The sequence below is a fragment of the Solanum dulcamara genome, chromosome 2 (assembly GCF_947179165.1).
Source record: "Solanum dulcamara chromosome 2, daSolDulc1.2, whole genome shotgun sequence".
NCBI classification, from domain to species: domain Eukaryota; kingdom Viridiplantae; phylum Streptophyta; class Magnoliopsida; order Solanales; family Solanaceae; genus Solanum; species Solanum dulcamara.
The window spans coordinates 74,805,675-74,827,203 of record NC_077238.1 but is presented as its reverse complement, the minus strand read 5'-3'; the positions used below and the strand labels follow the sequence as shown (position 1 = coordinate 74,827,203).

The following is a 21,529-nucleotide window of genomic DNA, read 5'->3' as shown; positions in this document are numbered from 1 at the left end:
TTCATTTAGTTTGTCACCTTATTTATAAGTGATTTTCAATGTTTTTTTGTGTCCAATAGATAATCGAGCCGATAATGATCAATAACCAATAACTGATAGGTCAATATCATAATAATTTTATAACAATTTAGCATTTCTACAAATCAATAATTAATAAATTTCAAAAATAATCCGATCTGATCGATGCATAGCTCTAGTATTAAGTCAAAAACAAAATAAAAAAATGAAGAAAAACATGGTGGAGAAAGAAAACAAAGATCTAACAATAACAAAACCAAAAGGAAGGAGAGAGAAAGAGAAGGAACCTCATAGAAGCTCTTTTGTGTCTTCTTCTACCACTTTCCCCTTTCTCTAATGTTACCGAAACCCTAGTTATCTTCGTCTCACTTTCCCTTTCTCAGCTTCAATTTCTCTCCAATTTTCTTGAACTTTCTGTAATCTCCTGAATGCACATATAGATATAGTAGCAAGGTTCGATAAATACTTCATAGAAATGTATAGAGATCGAGGAGGTGGTGGTGGTTCATCGAAGTCGGAGATGGTTGGTGGACCGCTGGATCGGAAACGAATCAACGATGCGTTGGATAAACACTTAGAGAAGTTGTCACCGTCTACATCCAGGCCTTTGAAGGACAAAGCTGTTCCCTCTACGTCTACCGGTGGTGGTGGTGCTGGAAAATCGCATTTCGATCATCGCAATACCAACAAAAACAAGTGCTCCGATGGTTAGGATTATTTTTTTCGTCTTCCGCCATTAAATATTTTTCGTTTCTACAAAGCCAATTGTATTTTGCTTAAACCGGGTAAAAACTGTAGTATTTAGTGATTAGCTATTCATATCATTTCTGCAGCTGCTGATAGATTAGAGGATCCAGCTGTTTTGGTTTAACATGTTTTAATAAAGATGTGATTTTGGGAGTAATTGCTGGAGATGAGCATTTTAGGCTTTAGGTGTAATATAAATACCATGGTTTTAACTGCTTCCCCATTTCAATTTGTTTGTTTACCTTCCTTTTTAGTCTGTTTCAAAAACTTGTCTCTTTACTTTTTCGGCAACTCTTTAATTTCACATGACATGTTTAAGAAGACAAGATTAAACGATATTTTGGGTTCTTTCTACGTATCCTTAGTTTAAGACCATAAAATTGAAATGTTTTCTTTAGTTTCCTGAACTTTGTGCCATGTCAAAGTGAGATAGACAAATTAAAATGGAGGGAGTATGTAGTTTCTTCTTATTGTTTTTTTTTGAAATAATGGTTTTCAACTGTTGTTGGTCATGCTTAGATGCAGGAAAGATATATCATATGCTTTTTATTGCGGCTTTGGCTGTAAAGTATTTTGAGAGCTTAATCCATTTGCCTTTGCATTGATATAAAGGGGCAGCCCGGTGCACTAAAGCTCCCGCTATGCGCGGGGTCCGGGGAAGGGTGCCTTTGCATTGATATGAAATTAGTAAAATTTTTGGGAGCTTAATCCATTCTTGGCGCGTTGTAGTTGTTCTTATAGTAAAAACTTTCATTTCCCCGTCTTTGAAACAATGTACTTGTTTGGAAGTAATTGCAATGTTCCTTTTATCCAAAAAGCATCCTGGAATGAATTCAGATAAAGCTTTATCAAGTGACAAAGGGTGAACAAGGATGAAATGAGTGTGGCCTGAATCTACTTATTTTGCTTCTTGTTCTTTGTGGATGTTGCAACTTTGCAAATTGAATTTTTGATATTCTCAGATTGGCAACACGATGAAATGAAGGATATCCTTGTGGTATCATATGTAATTTGTTTGGTTGACACATATTCAATTCTTGTTAATGGCTTACAAAGTTGAGTTCTTTTTTTTCTAAAATAGTTTGTGTTGTGATGTGCAATCATAAGTGCAGGACAGACTTTTGTGGTCTTTTTATGCTAATACTGGTCAATATATATAGCTGCAGTATCAATCAATTGTTCTTGGATAGAAGTTATGAAGTTAAAATTGATATTTTTGTATAGTATATAGCATAACCTATTAACATTATTTACCATTTATGTTCCTGAATTATTTTATCCTGTTTTAACTTGGCCTTTAATGTTTTGATTAATAAAAACTTTAGCCTTTTAAGTAGAATAGTTTGTCTTTTACTTATACTTAGTTCTTATGTTGTTGAAAGCATGTAGCAATGCTTTTCTCAATAGCATACATATTTTCGTCTTCTCGAGGTGCATTTTTTTTTGGTGGGGTATAGTATGACATACTATGCCAACCCATTATGCACTATCATTGAATTTCAGAATCGACAGGAGTACATTCTCATGTTTATCTACTTTGTAGAGGAATCTGAAACGGACAGTGAAGAGTCTGATGTTAGTGGTTCTGATGGGGATGATACTTCATGGATTTCTTGGTTTTGTAACCTGCGTGGTAATGAGTTCTTCTGTGAAGTTGATGATGATTACATTCAAGATGATTTTAACCTATGTGGATTGAGCAGTCAAGTTCCCTACTACGACTATGCACTTGACCTCATCCTTGATGTTGAATCCTCCCATGGTACATATTTTTTCTCTTGTTTAGATTACTTCATATTTTGTTATGAAATTCCAGAGAATTGATTTTAGACTTATCTTTTCAGTTGAAGGATATAATTTTCTTGTATTTGAAACTATTGGGTTCACCTTTTTTTTTTCTTTCTTATGGTCTATATCCACAAATTAGTATCTAGTGAATGGAAGATGCGGAGAATTAGTCAGCTTTACTTGATGTTTCTAGGTCAATTGGGATGACGATTTCTTATATAGGCTGGGAGAAATTCGTGAAAGTTAATTTTGGGTCAAGTTCAATGAATAAATGAATAAGTTTTTATCATGATCCAATCCTCCCTTAGTCGTGATTGACTATACCAAGCTAGGGAAACCAAATCATTTATTACCCCAAATCTAATTATGCGGAAGCATTAACAATAAAAGCTAACAATCGACAAAATCATAAATGAAAGAGATTTAATACAACACGGAAGCCAAATTAAAAACACATAACTAAATTCCCTTGAACTGGTGTTGCATTGTCATGAGCAAACTAAAGAGAAAGGTACAAATGTCTCAACTAGTACATATTTCGACAATGAAAAAGTTAACAACATGATGACATAAAAGCATGTCATGATCACTGTGGTAGAGGCAAATGACACACTACTGAAAGACTGGATCACAACAGGAACTCATGCGTGGATCATGTTGGTACTGGGATCTGAAGTTGTACCAAAAATTGCAGGAAGTGTAGCATGCATGTGAAAGCCAATGTGTACCCAATAAGTCTTATTGACTGCTCCCTACAGGGTAGTGACAAGTGTTACTTAAAAAGACACCTTACCTTTAATCTATGCATTTTATATGGAGATATAAAGGAATGAGCAATTAACAAGAATGTAGACATGAATTGACAGTTAACGACATTTAAGCATTTATTGCAATTCAAACCAACAGAGTAGACATGTTCGATACATATAATGTATCAAAGAAGGTAAAATAGACAAAGAAGACAGTAAAGGTAAAAGCTTTATCACATAATTCACTTCTCAACTCTGTTGGATAATTCTTTCATAATTAGCATGCACACCGCTAGGGAGGTACCAAGTCGATGATTCATGAGGGACTGGTCCATATCCACAAGCGCATATGATCATATCAATGATCTTATGTACTCAATAGTCCCCACATTTACTTTCACAATCCAAACTCAATAGTCCCCACATTCTATATCAAACTGGACTCTCTCTTAGGAACTCAATCATGGACTCACATGGTCTTTATCAGTATCTCAACGTTGGACTCTCACGGTCCTCATCAGTATATCAATATTAGACTCCCGAATATTGTTTCAATATCGGAATCTCATGGTCCATAATCCTTCACATCTCAGCTCTACAACTATATCAATCTTATATAAGGAGCTGAAAAGGCAATCACACAGTGTACACCACATAGCAGTTGAAACATGAATTTCAACAGATATGAAGATAGAACTTGCTATTCTAGTATTTAATTAGCTCGATTTCATCAACATGTCATAAATATAGTGCTCAATTCCCCTTTTACACCTGATAGTTGTATATATACTAATCACACCATTTATACATTATCCCTTCACATTACAAGTCATGTACAAAACATAAGTTGGGAATAATTACCCTATTGAGGTCAAAGTCTTGACGTACCTCGATTAAATCAAGCTTTCAACCTTTTATGACCACCTTTCCATGCCCAAACACATCCAAATGACTCAACTCTAGCCAAAAGAATGTTCAACAACGTCAAACAAAGCTAAGGAATCAATTCCTATAATTTAATGCATGGTCTAAGTTAAAGTTGATAAAATTCAAATTCGATCCTCGGGGTCAAAATCCAAAATTTATTTGAAAATCAGTTACCCCAAAACTTCCAAGTTTAAATCTATAATTAGATTCTCAATCTGGCATCAATTCGACCTTCAAATCCTAAAATACACATTCTAGAATCTAGGACAAAATCCTCAGTTTTACACTTCAAAATCAACGATTAAAGTTTTGAATCTCATAGGTAATCATAATATATAATCAAATACAAGTTTAAGAGACTTACCCGAACTTACTTAATGATTTCCTCTCCAAAAATCACACCAAACTGAGTTCAACCCCATGCGATCGCGATGACCCAAAATACCCCTGCTGCGATCGTGTTCTGAAGGACTGCAATCAGTACCAGAAAAAAATCTGCACAGTCCATTTGTGGATTTCCTCCCTTGGTTCCCAACCCAAACCCCTCAAATGGTTATTTTGACTTGTACAAAATCTCAGATCCTAAAACAGGGCGCTTAAACTTAGAAATTACAAATTAGAGTTGGGTTGTTACACTTTTTGAGTCACACTACCAGGTTCATTCAACTGGTGTAGGCTGCATCCATCTTATTATGATGTGTAGAAATGCCCGTAGGTAGATATGTGTATAAATCTTATTTGTAGTCATTTTAAATCCTTATGTTCATATGATTTTTAAGTCATTTTATAGCCCATACATACTACTCCCTTTGTCCTAATTTATGTGATACTTCTTTTTGTTAGTCCCCAAAAGATGACATCTTTCTATATGTAGTAACAATTTAACTTAAAACTTCCCACTGTACCCTTAATGGTATGATTTAAATATCTCAAATATTTATGGCTTGTTTCAAACCACAAGTTTCAAAAGTCTTCCTTTCATTCTTAACCTTCACATAAATTGGCGGAGGAAGTTGTAGGGTTTTAGAGGGTTGTACATGTTTGATGTGACCTTCTTGCCAAATGCAGCAACTTCAGATTAAGCCAGTGAACCTGGATATGTAGAAATTGTGGTGCCACCCCTATGTCTAATTGTGTATTGTATTCTATCACACATCTCAGAAAGTAAAAAAGGAAACCACCCGCCCTCGCCAAAAATTCGAAAGATGGGATGAAAAGGGCGGAAATTCCTGTTTATCTCTGCTAACTTCTGATAGAACTTAAAAGGAGCTGCTTCTTTTCAATCAAGAGATCAATTTTCCTCTGGTATTATGGCATGTGTTGCAATAAATATTGTTATATAGTTTTTGTCTTCTCTTTTAACTCCTTTCTCTTTCATGTATTTGCTTTTTTGATGGTGACAAAAGATGGAGATACCTTTTTTGTTTTCTTTCTCGGTTTAGTTTTTTTTTTCTTTCTCAGTTTAGTTTCTTCTGTGGATGGATAAATCTTGTTTCTAAGTCTGTTTTCTACCTTATCATTTCCAGTTAATGACTTGCACTAGAAAATAATACTCTTTCTACTCCAAATGTATATGGTTCTTTTGATTTTTGGACATCCGGAAATGTTTAACACCAATAGGGATGGCAATGGGGTGGGTGCGGGGCGGGTTGAGCTCAGCCTGCAAATTTTTTAAACCGCCTTGCCCCGCCCTGCCCCACATGACAATTTATTTCAGTTTCAACCCGCCCCGCCCCGCATAGACCCGCTCCGCATAAATTTTTAAGTTTTTTTCTTTATTAATGGAGTTTAATATGAAAAATAAAATTTATAATTTTTTTTTTCATTTTTTGCTAATCAACATCAGCAACTAATTAATTGTTTCTAGTTAACATTTCAACAATTATTTCTTAATCGTTAATTAATTGTTTCTAATTAGCATTTCAACAACTCACAATTCATTGGATAAAAAAGGGCAGCCCGGTGCACTAAAGCTCCCGCTATACGCCTAGTTTATTTTTTTTTTAATAAAAAATGTTAAAACTAAAGTCAAAGTTTAATATAAAAAGTTTATATCTTTGATTTTTAGTAATTACAAAGATTTAATTTTCTTTAGGCTATTATTTGGTACCTTAAACCCCAAAAAACCCACAACCCACCCGGCCCCGTACCGCATTAATTTTAAAAATAATTACTTCAACCCGTCCCGCACCCGCCCCACGCCGCATAACTTTAAACCCGCCTGCCCTGCATAGTTCTAAACCCGCCCGGCCCGGCCCCATTCCATCCCTAAACACCAATCTACAACATTCATTACTTTCAAGAATTCAATTTCATGAAGTTCACATTTTAAATTTTATGCGATGCTATCTTTGCAACTCAACTTTTCAACGACTATTAGTAATATTTTCTTTTCACTAAAGCCAAAATAATATTTAAATCAAACTACTATCTTAAACTATTTGTCCAGTCAAATAAATCACAAAAAATGAAACTGAGAGTATAACTACAATTGATTACAATACCTCTCTTTTATGTTATTGTTATGATGCAATGGGAGCTATCAGCAGGAATAAATCAGTTTAGATTATCCAAAACAAAAAGAGTGGTATTTCTTGCAACAACTTGCTCCAATCACAGTGGAGAATTTTGTGGTGTTGTCGATTGTATTTAAATGTCGATCTTTAGTGGGTGGTGTGGAGCTCAATGCTTAGTTTGATAAAAGAGTGCAATTGGTGATCGACTTATAGCATCTGAAGCACACAGCAAACTTAAATCTGTTACAGTTCTCGATAATTGCATTAGAAAACTAACCTGTATGTATCTTAAAACATATGAATAAGTATCATACACATAATGTATGGGTGGTGACACTGCTTGCTGGAGCCTAGGGATTGAAAGAAGGGGTAGATGTGTTAGGTGAGGGCTATGATGAGGCTATTGGTAATTGACTTCCTTCTTGAAAGCTGAGGAATCTGTGCTGAGGAGGCAGGCATTTCAGTTATTGAGTTGATACTCTTTTGGTGAATGTTTTCTGCTTTTCAAGGTTGGCATAATTAGAAAAGTTAGTATAAATAATGTGGAACTTCTGAATATTGAGAGAGGTTCGTGCTCATGTTTAAGATAGATCTAGACTTAACCTGTGATGCAAACAATTGTTAAAGGTGCAAGTTGGTGTTTTAGCTTCTATGGGTGGACAACATCCCTCTAAAAATCCACCCTTTATTAATTTTTCTTAGGACTGTTGTTTTGTTTTTATTTTTTCCATTAAGAACATGGAAAAAGTAAAAAGTCATTGAAGGGAACTGAGTTGGAAAATTGGGTAATTTTTCAAAAATGAGTTCTGCATTTTTTTATGTAGATTCCCATCTTAGGAACTTTTGGAGTTTTATGTTTCAATTTTTTTTTTGTCGGTCGGAGTTTTTGAATAAACTAGTGTTATTTCCTAATTATTTTATGTCAAAGTGCTATTTTCTTTTGCAGTTCCATCTCTTTGTATAAAACATTCTGAGTTATCCTTTTATTTTTCTTTGTTTTGGTGGGTGGGGTGGGGGGGTTAATATGTTATCATGGCTCTTAAATAATTCTGTTGTTTTGGAAAAAATGATATATGTGATGCTTTTGAATAATTTCTGTTGCATGATCAAACAAGCTATTTGTTGCAAGTCTTGAATCTATTTTCAGATGCCCAAGTTGAAAATGTCTTTGTTACCAGTACATCCTTGGACTTTTGGGGCAGACCAAACTTAATGATGATTCATTTATTTTTTCTGTTTTATGTTTTCAAGTTAGAAACACATCCTCCATTATAGTGTTAAGTAAACTTCCGTCTGTGTCTTTATGCAACCAAGAATATTGTCCTATATCCAAAATGCTGTATCATCTTTCATATTAAGACAATTGCAGTTCGTCAATTTATTCCTTCTTTGAATAGGTGATATGTTCACAGAGGAGCAGAATGAATTGGTTGAATCGGCAGCAGAGATGTTGTATGGTTTGATTCACGTTCGGTACATTTTGACTAGCAAGGGAATTGCTGCTATGGTAATTGCTTGTCCACATTTTCTTGTAAACTTTCATATTTTCATCCTTTTGATGTTTCATTTTACTATGTAACATTTAACCCTGTCTATGAGATGGTGGTGGTGCCTAATATCTGGGACAAACCTTTCAGTTGGAGAAGTACAAAAACTACGACTTTGGAAGATGCCCACGAGTTTACTGCAGTGGACAGCCTTGTCTCCCCGTTGGTCAATCAGATATTCCGCGTGCAAGTACTGTAAAAATATACTGTCCGAAGTGTGAAGACATCTATTACCCTCGATCAAAGTACCAAGGCAGTATCCTTTTCTGCTCTCTCTCTCTCTCTCTCTCTCTCTCTCTCTCTCTCTCTCTCTCTCTGCACACAGCGCACACTTCTAAATCGCATATCAATTTTGATTTTTGAGATTAGGTCTGCTCATAAATTGCATATTGCTCTTTGTTTGGTTGCTTGAGTAGAGCACATTTCTATCCTTGGATATAATTTCTTTAACTGCTAAAGATATTGATGGAGCTTACTTTGGGACAACATTTCCTCATCTCTTCTTGATGACTTACGGGCACCTCAAGCCGCAAAAACCAACGCAAAACTTTATCCCCAGGGTGTTCGGTTTCAAGATCCACAAGACTTGACAGTAAAGTCCGTTATGATGTTGTGAACAGATCAAATTTTCTGCCAGTAATGATTCTTGCCAGGTAGCTTTGATGTACAATTCGTCATGGTAGAGACAGGTGAAGCAGAGGAGTTGGCGATAATTATGAAACATTGTTCTTCATTGATGAAAGGCAACTTGGCCAATCTGTCAGGTGAAATTTGTACCCGAAATATCGCCATGACAGCATTTGTAAGCTTGTTTCTTCACACCAGTTGGAGGATTGATTTATATTTCCCCATCGACGACCACTTTTCGTGGTCCATTTTCCGCTCATCAGGATTATAGACTAGGGTACATCACCCTTCTTTTTAGGACAATTTCCAATTGTAATGATGTGTGATGGTATATTAAAATGGTTATATCCAAGCTAAATATGTTATTCCAATACTTAGTTTTGGGGCTTTTAGTGAAAGCTACAAGCAACCACTTCTCATCCAAAAAAACAAAACAAAACTATAAGCAACCTGAAAATTGGTAAGAGTTACTTTTAGTTCTTCTGTCTGTTTATGTGATATACTTATATTTCTAAGGTTTAAAAAAGAATGATACATTTTTATATTTAGTAGTAATTTAATTGTAATTTTAAAATGTCTTTTCATTTTAATGAGATGATTTATAACCATATAAATATCTATGACTTACTTGTTTGGATCACCTAGTTTCAAGAGTCCATTCTTTTTTAAAATTTTGTGTCAAGTCAAACAACAATAACATAAAATTGGGACGAAGGGAGTACTACTTTGATTACATTGAGCGGATGAATAATGAATATTTTTTGACTTGAATTCCAAGATTTTCCTTGTTAGACATTTAGAGTCTGTTTGGATGTGCTTAAAAAAAGTAACTTTTATGTATGAAGTGCTTTTAGAATTTTGAAGTGCTGAAAATTATTTTTATAAATAAGCAGTTGAGTGTTTGGATAAAAGTGTTTATGCCGAAGAAATGAGGAAAATGATGTGAATTTTAGGGTTAAAAGAATAAAAAAGGTAGTTTGGGAATTTAGTTAAAATATAAGGGATATAAAAGTAATTTTCATGGTCAAAGAAAATGGCTGTAAGCCCTTAGAAAAAAAAAGTTTAGGAATCCTAACTTTTCATTTTTGGCTGACTTTAAGAAATTTATGGCTTAAAGTTAGCATTAGGCAAACACCACAATAGGCTAAAAATGGCTTATAAGTTGGTTTGACCAACTTATAAGCCCATCCAAACGGGCTCTTAATGCTCATATTCTTATTAAGCAGTTAAATATTTAAGGTTTAAATTAACACTGATGGTCGCATTCCCTTTAAAAATGATATATCACATATTTATTAATTAGCTAGGTGCCTCGCAGAAATGAGATATCAATAATATGATACCTAGGACTTCTAAGTTGAGAAAAATGTATAAAAGCCTACACAAAAATAATTTGTACTTTGAATTTACTACTCGTGATTTGGGTTAGTTCAAGTTGACTCATCATAAATATTAATTATCCGTCACATATAACCCAGCTAAATTAGTCTATATATACAAATCTAATCTACTTGAATCGAGTCATTTTTTATACTCAAAATTATTTTGGAATTAATTTTTTAATGAAAAAGCGACGATTAAAATGGAACGTAAAGCATATTAATGTTAACGCTTGCAAACAAACACTCGTTAAACACTGATTGGTTTATGTAAAGCCCAATAAATTTTGCGTAGTTAATTCAAATTTAAAACTAGTGATAATGATAAATGTGAGGTGTGAGGGACTTGCACAAGGGCATATGAATGATTGGAAGTTTTCGAACATGAATGATTTACTTATTATTAGAGAATTATGCAATTACTGAGTATAAATTATACTAAAACGACAAAAAAGAATAACTATAGATACATAATTGGCAGTGGCTGAAATATATAGTAATACATCGCTTAATCCGTAATTAATTGGTTCATATTAAATCAAAAACTTCAATATATATGTACTAAAAAAAAAGACATTTAGTGTAATAGATTTTTCTTTTAGTACTTTTCTGTTTGGATTTTTTAAAAATATCCTAAGCCTACTAATTCTTACAGGACCAGGAAAGTAATTTTAGACAGTTTTATATTCCTCTTCCAAGAAATTACCTAATAAAAGCTTCTTTACATTTCAGATAGACTTCATTGAAGGTTAAAAGTGCAATTTCCTTCTCTTTTGCTGTCACATCATCTTCCTGCATGAAGATCATATTATGTTATGAACTAAAAGAAACACTTAAAAGTTTTTTTTTTTTTACTTATGCTTATTGATGAAGAAAACTTACCATCATAGCTTTTATACATTCCAAAAATTTGTTGACCAAAGTACCGGAGTTTTCCTTGTATATCTTGATCAATACGCGGAAGTAGGTTACAACCTGTACCAAAAAAGGCTTAACAAACCTACAGGAAATCGATCACAAGTATTCGGAAGTGATGGTACCTACACACCTGTTTAATGATCTCTTTTTCCAGCTTACTCACATTTTCCTCTTGTGAAAAATGTTTTCTTGATGTTGCTTTAAGAACCTTCTCTATCGCATTAGTTGTCTGCTGAATCTTCTTTTCGTTAAGAAATCCTCCAGCTATCTGTAAACAGAATTTAGTGGATTGTTCCGAGGTTCAGGCAAGTTCCACATATCAAAAAGACAAAACATGACAAGAAAGAAACAGGATTTTCATTTGATAACATGACCAACCTTGATACATTTGGTTAATGATTTCAATATCTTTGCGCACATCTCACTGTCCGTTTCCTGCATATAAAATGTAACTCAAAACTTTGGTTACTCAAAAGAATAGAAGGAATGAAAAAGGAAAGTATATAAACTGGAGGTACCTCATCCAGAACTTCCAGCAGAGACGGTACAATTCGGGGCACTAGTTTATGCAGATAGGAGGAATTTGTAGGGTCATGAGCTTGTTTGTTCTCAATAGAAAGTTTTGCTGAGTGCAATAGCTTCGGCATGACTTGAACAAAAATTAGGTATCAAAAATACATAACAGAAGGGAAAAGATTAGGGAGAATGAGAGAAAAAAGAAAGAAAGGGAAAGGCTTTATGAAGTAAAACAGGTACCTGAAAAAGCTATTTTTCTTGTATCTTTATCATGAAATTTCACAAGTGGTACCACTATGTCAGAAACCTGCACAAGGAATGTTTACCTAATGTCAAATTTGAATAGGAAAGGCATATGCCTAGTGAAATTGCTAATCTTCAGAACCAACCTGATCGATCCATGGAAAGAACTTCCCTTTGAACTGTCTAGTTAAGCGAAGTAAAAGTTTACACGCCTTAAGTTTCTCCGTCAGAATAACACGTTCTGTGGCACTGTATAGAAATGCAGTGTGTTAATGGAAAAGCCAAAGTTTGCTAAGAACCTTAAAGAAACATGTTCTTTCAAATTGCAGCTTATTAAGCATATGTGCATATCTCATTTAGTATAATGTCAACTTTCAGCTGAGAAGTGTGGAAACAAACCATTCAATTAGTAATGAAGCACTTTTGAAGTTTGGGCATACCTATTCGAGCCAAGTCTAGCAGAGCGGAGCAAATCAGGCATAATATCTTTCACATATGGATAAAAACAAGATCCGAGACATTTAAGAAGCTTCTTCCATGCCTTCAACACAAATAGTAGAGCATCCGTTATATTGGGAGCAGTTAATTACAAGAAGATTATGTGCACATATTTTTCTACAAGTTGTTTGGATCATACATACTCGTAGAAGGGTAATTTTCAAACTATGATCATCCTCCCCTAAATACCATCGAACATTCACGAGAATGGCCACAACCTTACATGCATGAAAATTATAGATTCTTTAATCAGTTAATGAAATGAACACAAGTATTGAATCGCGGAGAAAATTTTAAGCAATAATGTTAATATGCTTTAAAAAGTAAGACTCAACTGCTTATAAAAGATATAACAAAGAAACGTCACCTCTGTAGCATCTTTCTTGAATATATCCTTTCCAACAGCCCTTGCAACTGTCCAAATGCACTCAACAGCTTTGTCCAAATGCAACTCAACAGCATTGTCTTGCTCCGATATACTTGTTGATTCAGCTAGAAGTTTTTTTAGAGAAGTGATGACCAAATCATAGCATTTACAGAAGAGATCCTATCCATAAAGCGTAATTTTTTCAGACACCACCATCAACAAATTATTAAGGAAATATAGTAGCATGAATGAAAAACTATGTCAGTTTCTATCAAGACGGACCTTTGATAATCTTGCAACGGTTGCTAGAGTCATTAAGGACTCGGCTTGCACCTCAGGATTTGGACTCTAACGGGAAGCAAATGTTAGGTACGTGAGTGATCATGTTAAGCAAAAGAAAATAACACTATTAAGCTAAAGGAAATGCCAATGGAAAGGGACATGTCAATGCAAATATAAACTGTTTTCTTCAAATTAGCACAAAATGGTAGTATCTCTTAGTTTTCTTTTCTTAGAAATCTTGTTATTCGTTAAAATCACACTGTAAGATGTCTAAAGTCAAATAGCTCTACCTGGATGAGTTCAAGTAGTTTGCTCACAATTGTTTGCAAGCGAGGTTCTAATATGCATGAACTGCATCTCTCACAAAGAGAACGCATCGCTGAAGCAGCAGCAGCCTATGAAATATAATAAAGCAATTAGATTTCATTAACATAAATAATATGAATTTTAAGTAACTTAGACAATATATTTGAATTTGACTAAAATGAAAAGTCCATCATTCTTGCTGATCACCTGTTTGAGGGGATTGTCACCATCTGCAAGTGCTAAATATAGCGAAGTAATAAGCACGTCAGCGCATGGATCCAGTGTATATGGGGATAGGTCTAGACTCATAGATTTTACTGTTCTAATAGCAGCAACACGGACAGTGGGAGAGGGATCTAGCGTTGCTATCAACACCACCTTCTTCACTTTAGTAAGATTATCGCTCATGGCCTGAAAATAACAACAGGTGAAAATAAAGTCACAATTTATCAAGAATTAACCCCAAAATAGGCTGCAAATACCCAAAAAGAGAAAGAAGTAGAAAGCAAAATATTGAAGATTATACACAGAAGATTTCAGGCGTTGCAGAACTATATAACATGTTATTAGGCTGGATAGTTTCTCATGTCAAAGGTGAGTGCTGAAAGTTGAGAAAAACATTGAGAAAATTAGTTCTGATCCAATACGATTTTAGGTGAGGATCGTCCAAAACCAACTGCTCAAGAGCTGACTCACTAGGTGAGGATCATCTAAAACCACATAACGAGACAACAATTCATTCCCTCAAGGCACTCTAACACCTCCACGCGTACTTCAGAGCTTGGACAACATAACATGGAAGCTCAACATTGGGTAAACCATGAATAACTATGATTATTTACATACATAAACATATATGTATATACGCTTTTGTAGTAAAAAATTTAATAATACGCAAACCTTTGCACATCCTTTTGCAATGACACCAATGATTTGAACTGCTGCATATCGTTTCCGCCATTCTGATGAAGGCATATCCTTTGGTATTTCCCCGAGTAAAAAAGGCATAGGGATTTCATTACTCCTTACCATTGAAATCCTGAACATAAAAGTTTCTCCGAGAAGATAATTTCGTGATCCATCAGGGATAAGTGAAATCATCCGAGCCAACTCAGAACATAGCCTTCCTAGAATCCTCTTGTCTACCCTTTTTATCGAAATATCATCAAAAACATACATCATTTCTACAGAAAGATATCTTGTTTCTTCTCCCAACTTATCATTTTCACTAATTGTAATCATTGCATCAAACACTTGATCCAAATACGAGTCGAAAAACCTTGGCTCTGCCCCAACTAACTCTGCTAATTTCTTGAGACTTCTCTGTGCATTGTCCTCCTCAACGTCATTATCGAGAAAATCTGAGACCCCTTTTATCATTGGCATCAATAGATCATGAAACATAGAGTAATAATCACTAGACATATGTTGAACAAGATTAACTAAAGCAGCCAAGGCATAAACTTTTCTCTCTCCATTGGAAGAATTAAACTTATTCAACAAGTTTAAACGGAGATCTTCAACAGACTGACTCAGTTCTTCGCGTAGACACGTGGGCAAATCCAAAAAGAACATAAGGGCGCAATCTTGAACATACAATGGACCCGAATTTAGAGACTCGCAAAATAAACTGAGCATACCCTGCCATCCCCCCTGTTTCTCGATAACAACACAGCTGAATATCTGAGATGCTGTCTTCCACATCTGTTTGCAAATCTGTTTGGGGTTATCTTGTTTAAGAATTTCAAGAATCGCGATTTTGAGTTCAGTCCTGATGATGTAGGAGGTGGAACTCCAGACACTTGTAGAACGACGGGGAGAATCAAGAAGAAAGTGAAGGAGAATGGAGCATTTCGATTTGATTTCAGGGCTATTTTGAGAGTCTAGGAGGAGCTGTGATAGCTTCACACACAATACATTTGGGTATTCGGATTTGCAGAATTGTAACAATGTTTTGTCAACGAAGAGTTGTTGAATGTCAGCATGATTTAGAGAATCAAGAATTTGTCTGGCTTTCACTCGAAGATTGATATAATCACTGCTCGGAAGGACTCTTTCTTTCTCCTGGGGAGGATCATCATCTTCCAATATTAGAGGCCGGAGTTCGGGACCTTTGTGTTTGGGAAGAAAATCTGCCCCTGCAAGTCGGAGAATCTCAGTTTTTGGTTTGGAGGAAGAAGAAGAAGCCATTGCAGAGAAACAGAGAAAACAGAGAAGAGAAAGAGGGGTTTTGGCGGGGGCTTATATTTCAGTTGCAACGTTTTATCAACTGCCAACTTGGAATAAAGACGACACAATTATTTTGTAATATATAATTTATACATATATTATTATTTTGAAAATTATTACATCTTTCGTTTCAAAATAATTGTCACAATTATTATTTTTTAGAGTCAAATGATGACAGACATATTTTAAAAGTGTATTTTTTTTCATCGTGTTGATATGAGAAAAATTATGATTTATAGTATTTTATTAATATAATTTTAAATATATAAATTTTAATTTTAAAATATTAACGTAATATAATATAATTTAGTTTGGAAAATTGATCAAATTGACTCTCGAAAAGTGAAACGTGAAAACTATTTTGGAACGGGGATCACACACTCTTATTGCTAAACCATAGTTAGTTAATATGTTATAACCTTAGTCATAGTAAAATAATATGATTTTCTTTAAATATTGAATGCGGAAGAAATATTGGGGAGAGGTGATCAGACAGGACATGACGCATTTACGACTTACCGAGGACATGACCCTGGATAGGAGGGTGTGGAGGACACACATTAGGGTAGAGGGCTAGTACATATTGGTTTTATTCTCCCTTATTCGTAGGCGTATTAACGCACTATGATTTCTTGTACTCTGCTGTATGTTATTTATGGTATTTATGTTATTATCCAATAATAATATGTACTGTTTTTTGTGCTTTGATTATACTATTGTTTGGACCGTTTTCGTTATCTACTTATTTACTCTAATATTCTTGTCTGACCTTGTTCTATGTTTTTATTGAGCCGAGGGTCTTTCGGAAACAGCCGTCCTACATTGGTAGGAGTCAGGTCTGCGTACACTCTACCCTCCCCAGACCCCACGATGTGGGATTTCACTGGGTTGTTGTTGTTGTATTGAATGCGGATAAATTATTTAACTATACTTATATGGATGTTGTCCGAGCCAATCTTGGTGGGGTTCACGTTAAGTTTTGTGGGGTGATTCAATATGTAAATCTTGTTGGAGTTGTAATTGGCTACACCATTGCATCTTCTATTAGCATGGTTGCTGTCAAAAGCTCTAATTGTTTCCACAACCATGGTCACCATGCTGCTTGCAATGTTTCAAGCACACAATACATGATCATGTTCGGAGTCATGGAAATTATCGTCACAAATACCAGATTTTGATCAGATCGATTTCGTGGCTTTCAATTGCGGCTTCTGTTATTGTAATGACCCTGAAGGTCATTTTTGAAAAATTACTGTTTTACCCTTTCCGATAGTTGTCCCTAGTCATGCTTGATTAGTTTGTAAAATTAGTTTTTGAAGTTTTATTGGAAAGTTGAGTTTTTGAAAGCTTTTGAGTTTTGGAGGATTAAATTATTCAAAAGTGATTTTTGGTAACAATTGGAGCTACGAGTCTTGGAATGAAATTATGTTAGTTCCATCAGCACCAGAAGGCGAAATTTGATCTAGTACTGTCAGCGGTTTCAATTTTGAAGTCTTGACGTGGAATAGAGTCCTCGAGTTGGAAGTTTAAGTGAAATTAAGCTAAGAGTTGACTTTGGTCAACATTTAGAGTTCGGATGCTCAGATTGGATTTTCGATGATTCCATTAGATTCAGGGGATGATTCTAGGCCTAGGAGAGGTCTCGGTTGAATTTTCAGAGGTTCCGATTATTGAGTGTTAAGTTATTTACTGTGATTAAATGGATTTCTTGTCATTGAGATCTTGAATCCATGTTCTGGCGGTTCCATTGAGTCCGGAACATCGAATTTTGTTAGGTAGCATGTTTGGTTTGTGTGCACGGGATTCCAAATGAATCCCAAAGATCCTTACAGTGAATTCTTGAGCCTTGTTTTGTTATTGTGTTCTAGTGTCTGGTTCCCTTCTCTGTAATCGTAGAGCATCGACCGCGTTCGTGGAGTTTGGGCGATACTCGCGTTTGCGAGTCATGGTCGCGTTCATGTAGGGCAAGGAGGTAGACCCTCGCGTTCGCAGAGCCCCAACCATGTTCTCCAAGGGTTGGGCCGTTGACCTTCGTGTTCGAGGAGTAGCTTCCGCGTTCGCAAAAGGTTACATGGTTAGGCTCCGCGTTCACAAAACATGGTTCGCGGGTGTATCTCCTTGGTAGTTAATGAAAATTCTAAAAGTTAGGATTCCTTCTCTATTTCACCATTTTTGAGTCTTGTAAGCTCGGTAGAGATGATTTTTTAAGGATTTCTTTCAAGATTTTTTGATTGGGTATGTAATTTTGACTTCAAACCTTCGTTACCCACTAATTATTTCATTATTTAACCTTTAATCAATGATTTTGAACTTCAAAAAGTTTGTGGGTTTTTCTCAAGAACTTGGATTTTTGTAAAATTGAGATTGTAAACTTGTATTGACTCTTTTTCGAATTGGTTTCACCGACGAGTTCCAAATCCTTTGGATAACGTGATTTTCTGTAAATTTCTAGATTTATTCTTACTTTTTCGGAAATGAATTTTTGGATTGTTTTGGCCCGGTCTTCAAAATTAACGATTTGGGTGTTGTTGTTCTTGTATTCTCGTTGTGATTCATATTTGATTAAATTGTGTTGATTTGGAGACTCATCGGAGAGGAAAAGCTCAAGTACCATAGTGATTTGGTTACTGTCTTGAGGAAAGTGGACTTCTTGACCCTTTGTTAAGTATATAGAATCATGTATTCTTATTTGTATGTGCTAGGGAGTAATGGGATTAAGGGTTTGAAAATTGTGGTCACTTGTTCATATTGAATGATTCTAATAAAGAAAAAAGGGAAATAAAAGACAACTTGATGATATAATGATGTGTGATGTATTGTGAATGGTTTAAGCGATTTGGTTGATTCATTATTGATGATGTATTGATATGGACATTCTCATCTTCTCATTATACATATGAACATGCTTGTTTGCATCGGTTTTGTGACACAACAGTGATGAGATACTTTGTAGAAATGATGAGAAATAAGGGACCGGCCACATGCTCCATAACAGATTCTATGAGAAACAGGGGTCGGACCACACATTCTGTGGTAGGTTCTACATGAGGGATCGGGCCACATGCTTCGTGACAGATTACATGGACAGATGTATTCCCCAGGGATCTCAGATTGAGATTTAACGGGTGTGTACCATTAGGAAAAATATGCATCACTCTCTATGACATTGCACTTTATCCTTGTTTCTGGTATTCGTGTGTAAATTGTTGTATCTGCTATGCTTTTGCTGTAGGGAGTCTCATGTATGCTATGTTGTGCACTAAACCAGATATCTGTTTTTCTGTAGGCATAGTTAGCAGATTTCACTCTAATTTTGAGCAAGAACAATGGACGACAGTTAAGCATATAATCAAGTACCTGAAAAGGACTAGGGATTACATGCTTGTTTTGCATCCTGGCAATCTTGTACCTACTGGATATACAGATTTAGATTTCCAATTAGATAGAGATTCTAGAAAATCTACCTCATAATAAGAATTTTCTTTAGGAGGTGGAGCCATAGTTTGGAGCATAAAGCAATCACGTGTTGCTGATTTCACCATGAAATCTGAATATGTAGCTGCCTCTGAGGTGGCTAAAGAGGCTGTTTAGATGGGAAACTTTTTAAAAGAGCTTGGAGTGCTTCTTGTTATACCCCAAAATTTTTTAAGCTAAGACTCGAGTCATTCTTCTTATGCATATAGGTCCGAATCCGATGACTTCTAATTGTATATATATCTTAGGATCAATTTCTAAGTATTTAAATTGTATATGAGGTGAATTGGGGTCATGAGGAACCTCTAGTACTAAGTCGAGTTGAAAGATCCTTTACCGATTGAGTTTTCATATAAGATCATATAAGGATCAACTTCAAATAACTATATCTCTGCAAATATTAAGATTTAAGTGGCCCATGACCTATCATATTAAAGATCTACGTGTACTCTTTCCAACGCCGCCATGTTTTCCTAATTTGGAGTTCAGAGCAAAAGGTTATGACCATTTTACTCAAGATGCTCCATCCTAGAAGAAGTCCACGATGGATCCGCAACACGGAAAGGACACATACTCCACTGCCTAAGCCGAACGCCGCCACCTTTATTTATTTAAGGGTATTTTTGTCCTTTAACTCTTTGGGGAGTTATCTTAATGTCCCTAAACGTGTAGAAATCAGTTTTTCCTCATTAAAAACCCTCTCATTCATTCCTAAACATTAACGCTCAAGAATTTTTAAGAAAGCATCAAGCTAGGGTTCTTTTTCAAGATTCTTCAACAAGGTAAGTCCTTCTTCATAGATTTCAAGCTTTTCAAACCAAACTTCTTCATCTATTCATGAATCGATAAGAGAAATCTTAAATCCTAACCATAGGGTTTCCATGAAAACGAATCCAAGAATTTCAAGAAAGGGTCTCTTAATTGTTCTAGTTCAAGTTAAGATTTTTCATCAAGATTTGTGGAGCTTTTAAGGTATGTAAGGCTAATCATAGCATTGGATTGAATTCGTCCAGTGACCTACATCTAAATTCTACCATTAAACAGTTGAGTTGAGTTTTAACTTTAGTTTCTTGAGTTCTTGAATCTTTATAATCCCCATTGAGTTTTGCACATAAATCCCATTATGTTCTTGTATATGCTACAATATTTCTTGATGAGTTTCTTGAGTTGAATCTTGTTGAGAGTATGAATTAGTGTTTTCATTCACATAAACCCTAATTGAGATTTCATTTATATTTTATGCATTGATGGAGTTTTATTAAAGAATGATTTGTGAACGTTTTGCATTAAATATTTTTTGCACTATTTTGAGTTTGAAGAGTGAATATTTTCACCTTTGATTGAGGAAGAGTTTGAGCATGAGTTTGACAAATCCCTTAATTATTATCTTGAGCATGAGTATTTTAAATATAAACGAGTTGAGCACTATTACATTAATACATCTATTTTGAGATTGAGTTGACAAGTTAAATTATATTCTTATTTTAAATGCATTCACTGAGTTAAGGTTATACCTATTTCAAAGAGAAAAGATGAGTAGAGGAGTTAAGTTATGCTTTAAATGCATTATTTGAGTTGACATGAGTTGAGTCTTGAGTTAAAGTCCTAAAGAGACTAAATGAGTAAATTGAGTAAATTCTCTCACATATTGTATATGAGCATAATAGAATATCTTGGGAGTAGTATTGAGTACCGATATGGGGTGAGCCTATAAATTACGTAGCCAGCGTAGGATAGAGCCAAGCCTCTCTTGTCCCAAAAGAGGACTTTTATATTGGATCCATGAGTTTGAGCGTCCTTTGCCCTGGCAAGGTATTGGATGGCTGCAACAATGACAGTTTTAAGCGTTGTATTATCACTAGCTCATAAGTGATGGTTGTCGATTAGAGAAACTCCCTAAGAGTAAAATATTATATTTTTATATATTGAGTTGCATCTCTTACTGCATATTATTTAAAGCATTTGTATTATTCTACTTCATGCTTTATTGAGTTGAGTCATTTCAGAGTGAGTCCTCTAAGTTGAGTTGAGTATCATTGACAAAGTTTTCTTTCAGCTATGTTACATACTCGTACATTTCATGTACTGACGCCAATTGACCTGGATCGTTTTATGATGCAGACACTGGTATTAGAGATTATCAACAAACGTATCATTGAGGATTTACTTCTCTAGTTTTGGTGAGACCTCTTTGCATTCGGAGGAGCTCCTTTCTTTCCAGTCGTTCCTTTATTATTTAGTAGTTTTTTGAGGTAAACGTGGACTTGTCTCGACACCTTCATATGAGTCAGTTATAGGCTTCATAGATAGAGTAGAGTTGAGTAGAAGGATTCTTTCAGAATCTGTTTTTAAACCATAATTTTATTATTGAGTTTATGACATTGAGTATATTATACTT

General features: G+C 35.0%; 2 protein-coding genes across 2 annotated transcripts; one reads left to right on the top strand and one right to left on the bottom strand.

The window, feature by feature from the left end:
* The first annotated feature begins 243 nt into the window (after nt 1–243).
* LOC129880740 (putative casein kinase II subunit beta-4) lies at nt 244–9,290 on the top strand. Its single transcript, XM_055954917.1, has 5 exons — nt 244–725; nt 2,309–2,527; nt 8,143–8,252; nt 8,383–8,548; nt 8,752–9,290. The coding sequence occupies exons 1-5, from the start codon at nt 494–496 to the stop codon at nt 8,880–8,882; spliced, it is 858 nt and encodes a 285-aa protein (XP_055810892.1). The 5' UTR covers nt 244–493; the 3' UTR covers nt 8,883–9,290.
* Nucleotides 9,291–10,962: 1,672 nt separating this feature from the next.
* Nucleotides 10,963–15,715, bottom strand: LOC129877062 (uncharacterized). Its single transcript, XM_055952539.1, has 14 exons — nt 14,329–15,715; nt 13,636–13,839; nt 13,413–13,517; nt 13,123–13,188; nt 12,841–13,020; nt 12,617–12,691; nt 12,416–12,516; nt 12,122–12,224; nt 11,973–12,039; nt 11,735–11,865; nt 11,595–11,651; nt 11,347–11,484; nt 11,181–11,273; nt 10,963–11,090 (listed from the first exon to the last, which is right to left on the bottom strand). The coding sequence occupies exons 1-14, from the start codon at nt 15,616–15,618 to the stop codon at nt 11,001–11,003; spliced, it is 2,700 nt and encodes an 899-aa protein (XP_055808514.1). The 5' UTR covers nt 15,619–15,715; the 3' UTR covers nt 10,963–11,000.
* Nucleotides 15,716–21,529: the final 5,814 nt, after the last annotated feature.

What these genes read in the sequence shown, in the direction of transcription:
- LOC129877062 (XM_055952539.1), bottom strand. Translation starts at nt 15,618, where the DNA reads ATGGCTTCTTCTTCTTCCTCCAAACCAAAAACTGAGATTCTCCGACTT. An exon ending in AACTACTTGAACTCATCCAG is followed by an intron (nt 13,189 to 13,412) that starts GTAGAGCTATTT and finishes GCTTCCCGTTAG; the next exon opens with AGTCCAAATCCTGAGGTGCA. An exon ending in CCGTTGCAAGATTATCAAAG is followed by an intron (nt 13,021 to 13,122) that starts GTCCGTCTTGAT and finishes CTTTATGGATAG; the next exon opens with GATCTCTTCTGTAAATGCTA.
- LOC129880740 (XM_055954917.1), top strand. Translation starts at nt 494, where the DNA reads ATGTATAGAGATCGAGGAGGTGGTGGTGGTTCATCGAAGTCGGAGATG. An exon ending in CAAAAACAAGTGCTCCGATG is followed by an intron (nt 726 to 2,308) that starts GTTAGGATTATT and finishes TCTACTTTGTAG; the next exon opens with AGGAATCTGAAACGGACAGT. An exon ending in GCAAGGGAATTGCTGCTATG is followed by an intron (nt 8,253 to 8,382) that starts GTAATTGCTTGT and finishes CAAACCTTTCAG; the next exon opens with TTGGAGAAGTACAAAAACTA.